General features: G+C 32.4%; 1 protein-coding gene across 1 annotated transcript; it reads right to left on the bottom strand.

Annotated features, from left to right (window-relative positions):
• Positions 1-270: 270 nt before the first annotated feature.
• Positions 271-1,903, bottom strand: LOC129614942 (uncharacterized). Its single transcript, XM_055529926.1, has 3 exons — positions 1,655-1,903; positions 1,282-1,584; positions 271-1,220 (listed from the first exon to the last, which is right to left on the bottom strand). Exons 1-3 carry the CDS (start codon positions 1,686-1,688, stop codon positions 1,180-1,182), a joined length of 378 nt encoding a protein of 125 aa, XP_055385901.1. The 5' UTR covers positions 1,689-1,903; the 3' UTR covers positions 271-1,179.
• Positions 1,904-13,195: the final 11,292 nt, after the last annotated feature.

The following is a 13,195-nucleotide window of genomic DNA, read 5'->3' as shown; positions in this document are numbered from 1 at the left end:
TTTTTTCATGTTATATCATAACATTGAGTAACAAACATTTTATTTAAAAGTGAGAAATCAACATTATAATAACGTAATAATACATATACTGATTATGCTATAAACATTTTCTGACGTTAAAATAAAATTTTTGTTAGAGTTAAAAAAAAACTTTTTATTTGCTGGAAAAAGTTCTTAAATATTTTGGCTTATGTATTTTATAAAATCTAGTTTTGGTCTTGCAATAATAAACTTAGTCAAAGTAAGTATATATGAAAACCCGCCAAAATATATAAAAATCCGCCAATTCCACATGTACTCCAAACAAACCAAAAGTCATCACCAAAAATTTATTTTTACATTTTTTGCTGTTACTTGAATACATAAATAAGCACGTGAAGTGATATCGAATATTGTGGTTCCTTTCAATCTATGCTATGACATCATTTTATGTATGCTTTTAATATTATTTATAAAAATTTTAAATAGAAAATGTCTGTTATCGTTACAAAATAGATTTTTATTTTTTATCAGGTAGCCAACTTTTTTTTTTAATTTTATTTCCACTTAATGAACCTATTGAATCAGAATACAAGTCCATTTTCCAAGAACATGGAGTATGTTTAAGATAAATTTATCACAGCCCGAAAGTAAGTTCAGATAAGAATTTTTAGTGAAATCGGTATAATGCACAAATTCGCCAAAAGACCGAAAGATGAACTGTCAAACCAAAATCTCGCTAAAATTATCTTTAACACTTGACTTAATAAATATTATACATACAGAAATTCGGAGGAATTAACCATTACAAAAGATAATAGCATCGGTTCTAAATTGTTCAATGGTAAATTTTTTTATATTTCAATGGAATACTTAAAATTTTATCGAGTCACTTGTTTTTTGTTTAATAAGTTTAGCACTTCTTATATTTGGAGGGTACGATTTTTAATTCAGTTTATGATTTCGAGATCACTTCGTATTCATTATCACTCATTTGTCATATATTAAGTCTTTCGATAAATACTTCTTCAACTACTAAAATTTTTAATTTACATGTTAGAAAAACAAACAATATTACGTATTTGTACGTACAATGAAACATACGAAATTTTTAAAATGTAAAAGAATAATGAATTCAATTTGCTCTGAACTACATATTCATATATATGTATGGCTTATGAGCATTTCTTGCCTAGTTAATTATAAAGGTAAGCACGTTCCCAAACGAACTCTTTGTACATCTGTAAAAATGATTATTAATATTTAATAAAATGTACATCAAAAATTATTATATGTGTTCACCTTTGCCACAACGTTGTGCGCAACCAAGTCTTGCTTCATTATGATAATTGATCATGTCTGTACCACAAACCGGATTATATTCTTGTGTAGAGCGACAATTTTCCATACAAGCCAGATATTTAGGTGAGGCGGTCGTTGGAAGCAATGGAGGGAGTGATGTTGGTGTTGGTGTAGAACTATTAGAATTTTTAGGCCGAACTATTTGGTCGACTCCAATAACTAAACCAAACTGTGAAAAATTGTGTGCTGTTTGAATTTGGCGTGAAATTCTGCTTGCGAAAGCTTTCTCAAACATCAATATAACTAAAGTAAAATATATTTTCAATGTTTTTGTAAATTTATTTTTTTTAATTGTATAAGTATATTGCATTACCACCAATTATTAAAAATTTTTTTGTATTAAACATTTTTTTTTCTTGTATTGAAAACTATTTAGCACGAAAAAATGTTATTCCTAATATCAAGTAACGGTCATCTGCACAATTAAAAGTGCAAAATTCTACTAAATTTATACCCACGAATTCCTCCTTCAAAATTTAAGTTTTTTGTAAAAATCAAAAACTTTTCACATGCACACATATATACATAATTTAGTTTGTTTACCACAAACAGAAATTTACTTTGTTTACCATTTTACTAGCTGGTTTATCAAGATAGAGATGAAAAACAATCACTGTGAATTCGATTCTCCTTTCACAGACTGTATTGGATACGAAGGAGAGGTATTGTTATTGCACTAAAATTTTACATGTCGAATTTCAACGGAAATCCTCCTTTTTATGTTAAAATTCATACATTAAAAATAAATACATTAAACATTTTTAGCGATCGATTATCCTGACGAACTATCTGCTTTGATCCTCTAATTCAACTCAACTGATTTTAAGTCAATATTTACATATGTACATATATCTGAGCTTACATTAAAGAAGTTGTGAAGTATTCGCATTTCTTTAACTATAGAAAGTTACAGCTTATCCAGAAAATTACAGCTTCACTGCAAGTCAATTTTAAGCTATTGATCATATCTTGAGAAATAATAAACAGAATTCGTTGAAAATTAAAATTAGTATTCTGTTTGACAAGGAAGAAAACAAACAAACTTTTCGGTAAACCAAATTCCAGAAAATCAACAACCACATTTACATATGAGATGTAAAAGTTTATTAATTTCCATCAAATTTTAAAAAATATACAGAAGAAATTTTTATTTTGCTAAACTGATAACAACAAGTTTATTAGAATTTCGAAGTATTCAAAAATTACACTACGGTCAGTTATGTGCTGATCTCATTAAACGTTTTTAATTGTTCTCAACTTGCTTATTTTTCACTAACAAAAGTTGAACAATATCGACTGAGACGTAAAAACTGGTTTCAAGAACATGATGTTTTTTAACAGAAATTTTTACATAGAATGTAACATTTTTGAAGTGAATGTATAGATGAACATACATAAATCTACAAATTGATTTCGGTTATTAATAATCGTATAAGTGACATTAATATGCCAGTTTGTACATACGATATTACTACGAAATTAAAAACAATTACTTGATGAATTATAGTCTTTTATAATTAAGTATATACATATCTAGGTACTAATATAAATAATATATAATATGTATGATCGTAATATTAAAAAAGCGCACTTTTTTCACGCATGATTTGCGCAAAGTTCAGTCTTCGCATGAATTTTCACAAACCGACAAACGTTTTATGGAAAAGGAGTTAATTATACCAGATCCGGTTTTTGTCCAGCACTCTGTTTAGAAAATTTTGTCCCTTCATTATAAGTCAGACGTTTTATTTAATTTTCGTAATCCGCGTTACCGATTGGCTTATCTACTAAGGTTTTTTTTGTATAAAGACAGTAAAATATTAATATTCTATAGAACTAGTTTAATTTTAATTAAATTTAATTAATTCGCTTTAAACGATGTTTGTTATTTGCAAAACTATGCTACTTCATCAATTTACGCAAAACATAAACAAGTCACTGTATATGACAAAATAGCAACCATACGTTGTTTTTAGCACTTTTCCAACCAAGTAGAAGAAAACGTTGTCTTGTGTATAAAATATAGTTTTTGTAAAATTGCACTTGAATATTTGAATATTCATAGCGATCTAATTAAATTATTATTTAAGCTAAATGGCCCAATATAAAAACTAAAGCGATTGCGACTAATATTTTCAAGAATAACGAAAGTATTATATAGGCAGCTGCCCGCCTGTGCAAAATTTCATAATTTGAGCCACATTAGTTTTCAAAATATGATTAAATTGCTCGAATTGTGTGAGTACTGTCATAAAAACACATCGGATTCTAACCATGTTTCTTGAATAAGCAGTGACACTGTTACTATATTCGCATTCACAAACTTTTGTGCTGCAGGCACAATAGTGTCCGAAGATGTGGTTAAATTTTTATTGTAATGTTATGACAGATATACATTTAAGCAAAGCCACTATTAGCAGAAAGAATAGATCAACAATGTTCAGATTTCATCTGCCTGTCTATCTGTGTGTCTGTGTACCCGTGTATTTTAATTTCGACTGAGCCGATCTTGGCAAAATTTTGCATTTGACTTTACTTTGATCATCATTCATGACGGATGTATGACAGCCTTTGGAGGTATATCATTTTAAAATACAACAAAGGAAATTAATTAACCGAATTTCTTAAAATTTAATATCCCAGTCCTGCTTGTGCACTCAACTCAAACTAACGAATCTTTCAGAAAAGTAGGACTGGAAACGGAAGTGAACTTCCATTGTGAATCAAAATTACATTTTTGAAAATAATATAAGCTTTTAAATCGCTCAATTTCTAGAACTTTAAGATAAGCGCCTAGAGATCGTAGTGCCCAAGGTGAAACTTCCTAAAAAACCAGATTCATTAAAATTTATTTATGTTTAAAAGTTACGTATTATTTCGAAAATGTACAACATGACAGGTTATTAGCTGATCACATCAACTTTTTTAATTTAGTGTTATCTTTATTTTCAAATATTTTGAAACGTTTATGTTTGCAGAAAAAGTTTACATAATTTATGTTTATTTTTAAAAATTATTTGTTTTTACTGCATATTTATGTCGTGAATATACATATCAGCGGAAGGATATCTGATGTGACCTGTATATAAGCGATTTGCGATTCCAAAGACGTTATTTCTTTTTAGTTAAGCTAAAGCAAGAAGTTGAAATGTTAGATTTATAACATGCTACGCTGTAACTTATTTTTAAAATAAAGAAAATTAAAAACATTAGAGTGTAAACTCTAATCAGCTAATGTAGTAATGCTACGCTGTAACTAATTTTTAAAATAAAGAAAATTAAAAACATTAGAGTGTAAACTCTAATCAGCTAATGTAGAGTTTACACTCTAATGTTTTTAATTTTCTTTATTTTAAAAATAAGTTACAGCGTAGCATGTTATCAACTAATGTAGAGTTTACACTCTAATGTTTTTAATTTTCTTTATTTTAAAAATAAGTTACAGTTAATTACTTCCATGGAGTTTATCACTTCCAATTGTGTTGCTGAGCCCAAATATATCTTTAATAATTTCTTAAATGATTGAAATTAATTTTCACTTTGTCAGCTTTGTCGACAGGCAAAATTTTAGTTTAACCTCCATAAACGAAGTGATCTGGTGTAAGAGCTTCTAAGTTATTTGGGGAATATGAGAGGGCCTGTCGAATAATGGTTCTTAATTCATTTTCTGTAAAATTCTTGAAAATGATGAAAGTTTTTACAACATTAATATTTTAACAATATTTATTGAAGCATCCTCTATACCTCCAAAGTTGGGACAAAGCGGAGGAATAAGTAACCATTTCAATCCTTTATTTCGACAAATTGTAGCTATTTTAGATTGAGATTTTTGTTAGATTTTTTGCGCGTCTGCCAATATATTGGATGCAACAGTAAAACGTTTTGCGTTATATGAATAAATATATGATACACGTTAGTGATCAACGATAAATCTTTTGAATGCCCTAATAAATGCTTTGGGAATATAGTTGGGGAGCCAACTGCATTTGAACAGTCTTAATTGTAAAACATATGAACAATACTATATACACTTTTTTTGTCGTTTTCATAAAACGTGATGTCGAAAAATAAGTGGGTCAAAGAATATAACCCCACTAACATTAAATGCCTGGTGTGGTAAGCGGCATCACTGCGGTAGATCTCCCATTTGACTGAGTGCTTTTGATGAGCGTTCGCCTCAAGTGACCTTTTGCAGGATAAGGCTTCACAGTCGTCAGCGCAATATATACCATTTATATTACGCGAATGAACTATATTTCGGAAAATATAATTTCATCTGTTGTAAATATCTCAACGTCTTTGTATTTTAAATAGTCCCGACGAATTTCGTTAATTATTTATAATCAAATAAGTTACGCCGTATGCCACGACGATTCTTTCAAGATTCCTGAAAGCATTACACGGGTTATTAAATCAGCTGAATTATACTTTTCTGAAATATGTCTCCAAATAAATGAGTTTCAAAAATTCTGAATTTTATTGAGCTATTCTGTCACAAATGAGCGTATGGAATTCATAGGCATCTACCTTAATCCATTGAAGAGTTATCTGCGAGTTTGACAAATTCATTGAGGAGTTATCTGCGACTTTGACAAAGAAATGATATCATTGAAATTAATTTCTCTAAAACAGTAGCTAGTTTGAATTAAGTTTGTAATTGCTGTACTATAGAAACATCTTGAGCAAGTGTAAATTGATTTTTATATATTTGCTATTTTGGTTTTACCTTAAAAATTTTTTGTTATCTGTAATTTATTATAATGTAATTTGGTACCTGTAATTAGTAACTAGTTTGTAAGAACAAAAAATTTAATTTTGTTAATATTTAAATGAATGTATTTAATTTTTGTGTTTAATCGTTTTTTATTTTTCAAACATTCCAAATCACCATGAACATATCTAATATATTCGAAAATACCTAACATAAGAGTATACTCATATGTTATTCTCCAAGCCATTAAATTTCGCAAATGTGAGGGAAATTCTTTTGTTAAGTCGAACATTTGTAAAACAATACAGAGAAACCACTTTGAACGGTTGTTGCACATTTTTCTAAGTCATTGAAGAAAAAAATTTAGTATAAAATAGCAATTACTGTACTCTATTTTTCTCAATAGCTCCTAAACCACATCATTCATCAGATAGTGTGATAATTCATACACCTAATTGAAGCTCAGTTGTCAAAGTTGTCACCTGTCCTAAAATTGGAGAAAGCTCGCATGTTACATCAACAAAAAAAATTTACGTTTTTTAAAAGAAAATTAAATTTTAAACTTTTTCGAACTATAAAGTCACGTGATTCCGAAATCTGAACAGATTATAACTAATGTAGATAATTATAAGAAAGCCGTTACGCTGAAGCTTCCAAATAATGTTTGTTAATGCATTTAGTCTTACACAGACGCGGAGTTATACTTAAAATTTCAAAAAGTAAAAAAATCAGTCATAATTTACTTTAAGCCTCTGAAGCTCAGAACCTGTTGAGCTGTGAACTGGGTCTCCATACAAAAGTTTTTTTACTCATGAGGGCCTATACAATGGCATATAGCAGTGCACTTTGTTACGAGACACCCTGTATAAAAACGGCTGTGGTATATAAAACGAAAAATTAATAATTGTAATTCTGATGACACATATCATTCAAAAAAATATGTAGTCCATTTGTATAATAAATTAGAATGAAAGAGTGGTGTATAGTAACAAAATATATGAATAATTTCAATTCTATATGAACATTTTTTGTTATACGGTGCGAATAGAAAATATGTTTAAAATCAATGCTTAACGTTTTGCGTTACTAACTTATTTTTTCATGCACATTTTTTATATTATTAGGAATAAAATATTACGTTTGTGTGTATTTACATTTTATCAAGTTCAATTCGCTGCAGGTTGATATAAAAATAATTCTGGAATCCTTTTTTTGGATCAAAAAAAATTTTTTTTTAATTTAGGTTACTTTTTAAGTTTATAATGGCGCCCCTGTTTTTTGTCGCCCATTGCAAATGCATACTTTGCATATATGAGAAATCCGTCCCTAATATAAAGTGTAAAAAAACAAGTAAGAGCGTTTCAATCGGTATAAACCGACTGAATAACACCCTGCACTATGAAAATCTGAGTTTAAAAATTAGTTTTTGAAATATTTAGAAATAACCATGATTGCTAAATTGCAATTACTTGAACCTGTCAAACCACTCAATAGAAACTTTACGGATATTATGTCTGACCTGTGAAATTAAATATAACTTTCGGAGTTGTTTGGCAAATACTCGAACTTGTCAAGCTATTCTACCAAAACTTCAGAAATATATCTGACCTGAAATTCGACACGCGACTACTGATTTTCATGAATCTAGCTTTAATATTTTTCCAAATATTTAAAATTAACTTTCGGAGTTGTATGGCTCATAACGTCTGAAACGTTTTTACTTGTTATAAAATTATTTTTATTTAGGTTTCTTAAAAGTTAAAACGATTAAAAATTTTTAAAGAAGAGAGTTCGATTTTAAAACAATTTTAAAATGTTAATGATTTTTATTAGTAAAATGTCTTTTACTTAATTATATTTATAGTTTAGCTTAAACACTTTAAATTTTAAGGTAAATCCTGTGCGTATAGTCCACGTCATCAATGAGGTTTTAGAGTTAAGCCACGTGTATTACTTTAGTAAAACTCGTATTCAACCTTTGAAACATATGAGAAATCAAAAATGAGATAAAACATATTTAACCCAACCGTATTAACAAAAATCGTTTGTAAATTTTCTAATTAATTTACTTTCTAATTTACTAAGTCCCAATAAGAACGAATGCAAAAAATTTGAGAATACAAGAAACTGTAAATGTTTTTATTTTTTTTTTGTTCCAAAAATAACCATGTGTACCATCAATGTAACATTTTATTGAAAAATTCTATTACTTTTTTTTGTTCTTGTTACAGTTTTATCTTTTTTTTTCTAATTTCTTTATTTCCTTTTTACCACTTTTCTAAAAAAGTTCTTTAAAAAATGTGCTTATTAGTTATACTCTGTCCGTCCGCGGTCTGTTCATGTGTCTGTTTAAAAAATTTCTACACCCTTGCAGATAGAAACCTGAATTTTTATATGTACTAAAATTTACGTTATTTTATATAACCGATTTTATATCGGTTTTCTCCAAATTTTTGATGTCGGTTTTCTCCTAAATCCCAAGTTGTAAAAGTCTGAAATTTTAACAGCTCTTAGACATTAATAAATAGTCTATTTCGTTACATTTTTTTCCATCTCCACCACCTCTCAAGTTATCGCCTCTCGAAATTTGTAAAATTTTAATATTTGGCACCTTATATTAACAAAACCGGAAAAAGCTAACGGTAAATTGCATGACATTAAAAAATATAATTTTTTTTCTTAACTCACACAATAAATTAACCCTTAAAATCGAGAATTATGCTAACCCCTCTTAAAATTTATTTTTGCTTTATTTGAAAGACTGCATAAATCGTTTATCCGAAATATATGCAATTCTAGAAATAGTTTCGTATATAAATTGAAAAAATTTTAATAGTGTGGCAGGTATATATAAAATGTTTTTCAAAGCAATATTTTCATTTCTTCAAGGGAAATGTGCTACAATATAAACCATTGGTTTGAACCAAATTTATTATCACTCTAGTTACATATGACTGCGAAGTGTGGACTCTGAGTCTAACAGAAGAAAACAATTTTAGAATATTCGAACCAAAAATATTAAGGAGAATATTCGGTCCTGTAAATTTAGAGGGAGAAATAGAAGAAGAACAAATGAAGAGCTCAATTATTTATTTAAGGGCGAAAATATAATAAAATTCGTTTAAAATAGGAAAAACATAACTAGAATGGACGCGAATAGACCATAAAGTAAAATTAAGCTGGGAAGAAAATATTGAAAATTACGCTGCAAAATTAGGAGTCATAAACTGGAAAACTATCGCAAAGGATAGTGATAATTGGAGACAGATTGTGAAGAAGATCAAAGTTCACCCAGAACCATAGCACCATTGGAAGAAGAAAAGGAACATTTATTTTTTTAAAATATTTACTGTTAAAAATACAAATTTTCTTATTTCAAATATTTAACAAAAACTAGTTTTTCTCTTGCAGCATTATTAAAAAAAGAACAATTTTAACATAATTAAAAAATTTGGAAAATTACTAAATTAAAAAACTTCCAAAACTAAAATAGTATTTAAAGAAAGTAATCAAGATGTTAATTCCATTATAATTTTAAATACTAAAAAACTTTTCTATTGATTTACTTATTAAATTATAGCAATATACTAAATTATATTAACATACCAATATACTAAATTAGATTAACCTGGTCTATTTTTTATTTGACAAAATAAATTAATTTGCTTTGGAATTCATTAAAATGATTGACTTGCTTTGGAATTCATTAAAATGATTGACTGTTTTTATTTCCTTTGGCAAGTTATTGAAAATTTTTATGATTGTTTTTTTTTTGCAGATTCTGTTCTAAAATAGTCAAGTCTCAAATTGAAGATATTGCGCAAGAAACAATGCTGAACATCTTGAACATAAACTAATCTACTACTTAAGTAATGACGTAGTAAATTATTCTGCTTTTTAAAAATTAATAGAAGAACACTCAAATCGAATCTTTGCCGAAAATTAAAGCACTACAATGTATTGCGCACAAAGGAAGTTGAAGTATATCTTCCACATTTTAATATAATTCTCATATATTTTGAAGTTTTTGCAGTCTTTAATTGAAATGAGCAAAGTTACATTCACGTCGTGGTCATGTTTCGCGGCGGATCCCTTTCTTCGCGAATTTCAACTTGATATCTATACGACAACATTCCCAGACATGTGTGTTATCTATGTTCAGAAGGACGAAATAACCATCGGTCTCCACAGGAAAAAGTTCATTGAAAGGATACTGAAGCAAAATCCCAGCTCCGATGGGCTAAAGATGAGCTCCATCACCTTCTCCGTAGACGATTCCGGTTTGGAGGATCTACGGAAAGCAGAGTTCCGTCTTTTTCTTAATTTCTCTCGAAACGGCTTCCAGACTGCAGCTGAAGCAGAAGGGACCTCCACCCGCGCCGGGCCTAGGAAATCGAAAAAGGAGAGTGGGCCGGAAAAGGAAAAACTCACCGACGCACAAGTCAAGAAAGCCAAAAGGAAAAAGGGGTCCCATATGGAGCCTTTGTCTAAAGGGCTAAAGCCAATAGACAAGAGCCGAAAGAAATGGTATGGCTTTGAGGTGCATCCAAATAAATCTACATCTACCGATGTTCTGGTTCATATATTTGTGAAGGATCACCTTGACATCGCCCTTATCGAAGAGTCTTAAATAGTGAAGGATCAGCTTAAGGGTCTAACAGGTGAGCTATTGTATGATAATACAATTGGGGGTAGGCCTAGAGCATCTTGTTTAGTAAAAGACTAACGTATCTTCCCATTCCAGATTACTGCTCCAAGAATCAGCAGCTGCGTTGGTAAAGGTAAGATCCTCCGTGGGTTGGACAGAGTTTGTTGTATGCTCATCTTATCTCCCGGGCTACTGTGTCCATCCAGACGAACAGTTGAAAGACCTAGTGGACTTCTGTGGAAGGAGAAACTTCCAACTGATAATAGGAAGTGATGCCAATGCCTACCACACCGTCTGGGGGAGAACTGATATAAATAAAAGAGATGACTGCCTACTTCAATTTATATTTAATAATAAATTAACGATTACGAATGAGGGCGATAAGCTGACAGTCATAAACGGAATTAGAGAAGAGGTCCTCGACTTTACCATTTGCACTGAGATTATCAGTAGTAGAATTGATGGATGGCGTGTGTCAGATGACCATAGACAGATTAGGTTCGATATCCTGGTCTCTATGGGCCTGCCAGAAGAAATGTATCGGGTGCCTCAGTCCACGGATTATAGTCAATTCGAAATGCTCCTCATGGATGGGGTTGGGTCCATTCCTGCTTCTGTCAGAAGCAGGCGCATCTTGTCCCAGAAGAGATGACAGGCAACGGTCCCGTACGGTCTTCACAATGGGCAGGATTAGGTGGACTGTGTTTTCAATCAAGCCCTTCAAATCTCCAGGTGATGACGGGATATATCCTGTGTTTTTGCAGAGGGGTTTCCAATACATCGCTGGGGCGTTATTGGAAATTTTTCGGGCCCGCTATGCATGGGGTTCATATCGCCAATGCATGGAGGGTAGCGAAGGCGACGTACATTCCGAAGGCAGGTAAGCGACCAAGCAACCATCCGAAGTCTTTTCGTCTCATCAGCCTTACCTCTTTTTTGTTGAAAGCAATGGATAAAGTGTTTGATAGGTTTATAAGGGACGATGTACTGGGAACCAATTCCAAAGTCTACTACGCTCGCTCTTCAGGATCTAAAGGGGGTCCTCGAGAACTCTTTTCACGTGCGGGAGGGGGCAGTTGGGTGCTTTCTTGATATTGAGGTTGCTTTTGATAACACACCATATCGGTCGATCTGCGAGTCGTTGCACAAACGTGGGATTGATGATTCACAGCCGGATGAGTTGGTCGGATGTTACGGGATAGGATCATTAGATCCACCATAGCTGACGACATACTCTTCATTTGCGTTATAAAGGGGTGTCCGCAGGGCGGGGTTCTTCGCCCCTTCTGTGGTCCATCGTGGTGCATGACCTAATTACTACACTCAGGAGTTCTGGGGCGCTTGTCTGGGGCTGCGTCGACGATTTGGCTTTCGTCATACGCGCTAAATTTTAGGGCACTATTTCAGTAAAAGCATTTTGGTTGTCTTCACCAAATGCAGAAGCTGCGATAAATTAACGAGCCCAATTCTGTTTGGTGAACGTATTGGTTACTCTAGGGAGGTGAGGTACTTGGATGTAACTCTAGATAATCGCCTCTCCTGGAATACCAACATAGATAGAGTCATCGGGAGGGCTACAACGGCCTTGTGGACGTGCAGGAGCTTCATTGGTGTGGCCTGGAGCATAAGTCCTAGAGTGGCATTGTGTCTATATACGGCCCTTGGTAGGCCCAACGTCACTTACACGTCGAGCGTGTGGTGCAAAAAGGCTTAACAAGTGAGTGTGCGGGCTAAACTGGAAAAGCTTCAGAGGCTGGCTTGCTTGAGAATGACCGGGGCTATGCGGACGGCTCCTACTGGTGAATGGGAGGTAATGATTGTGTTGCCACCACTGCATCTCCACATAGTGAGGGAGGCTCTGTTAATATCTTACAGACTTCTCTCTGGCGAGGACGAGATGGGGCGGAAACTGGCCCACAGGACTCACAGGGAGTTTATTGAGGGCGATTAGATTCCGAGAATAATCATGTCGGATTCCTGTCTGCCACGGTACAATTCCGATTACGAGTGCAGGGTTCTGCTTTCCGATCGATGGACGTGGCAGCGGGCTGGCCCGGTACCTGAGTCGGGTTCAAGCGTGTGGTATGCGGACGGGTCCAAAACAGAGTCGGCTGTGAGTTCGGATGTACGGTGTCCGCCCAGGCATGCGTATACAGGGTGTCCAAGACTCAATGGTATTCCCGAAGCAGGGTGATAGAATACATGCAGACGAACAAAAAACACCTAGTGACATTTTCCTTTTTGGGCCCTTGTTCTCGAGTTATGGGGCCTCAAAGTTGGAACATCCCAAAACCAGCTTATTTTCACATTTTTGTTTATAACTCGGGAAATGTGACAGGTAAATCCAATCTTGTACACTCGTTTTAAAGCTAATGAAATCCTCATTCTAACGGTTTACCAGCGGTTGCAAATACTTTTTTAGTTTCAGAGATATTCAAGTGCAAAGTCAAAATTTGTTAAAAATTTTTTTTTTAAATTTTCGTTTAACCGTCATT

This window comes from Condylostylus longicornis, unplaced genomic scaffold, assembly GCF_029603195.1.
Source record: "Condylostylus longicornis isolate FDR11 unplaced genomic scaffold, ASM2960319v2 ptg000130l, whole genome shotgun sequence".
NCBI classification, from domain to species: domain Eukaryota; kingdom Metazoa; phylum Arthropoda; class Insecta; order Diptera; family Dolichopodidae; genus Condylostylus; species Condylostylus longicornis.
Note: the sequence above shows the minus strand (reverse complement) of the source record. Positions and strands in the feature narration are given on the sequence as shown.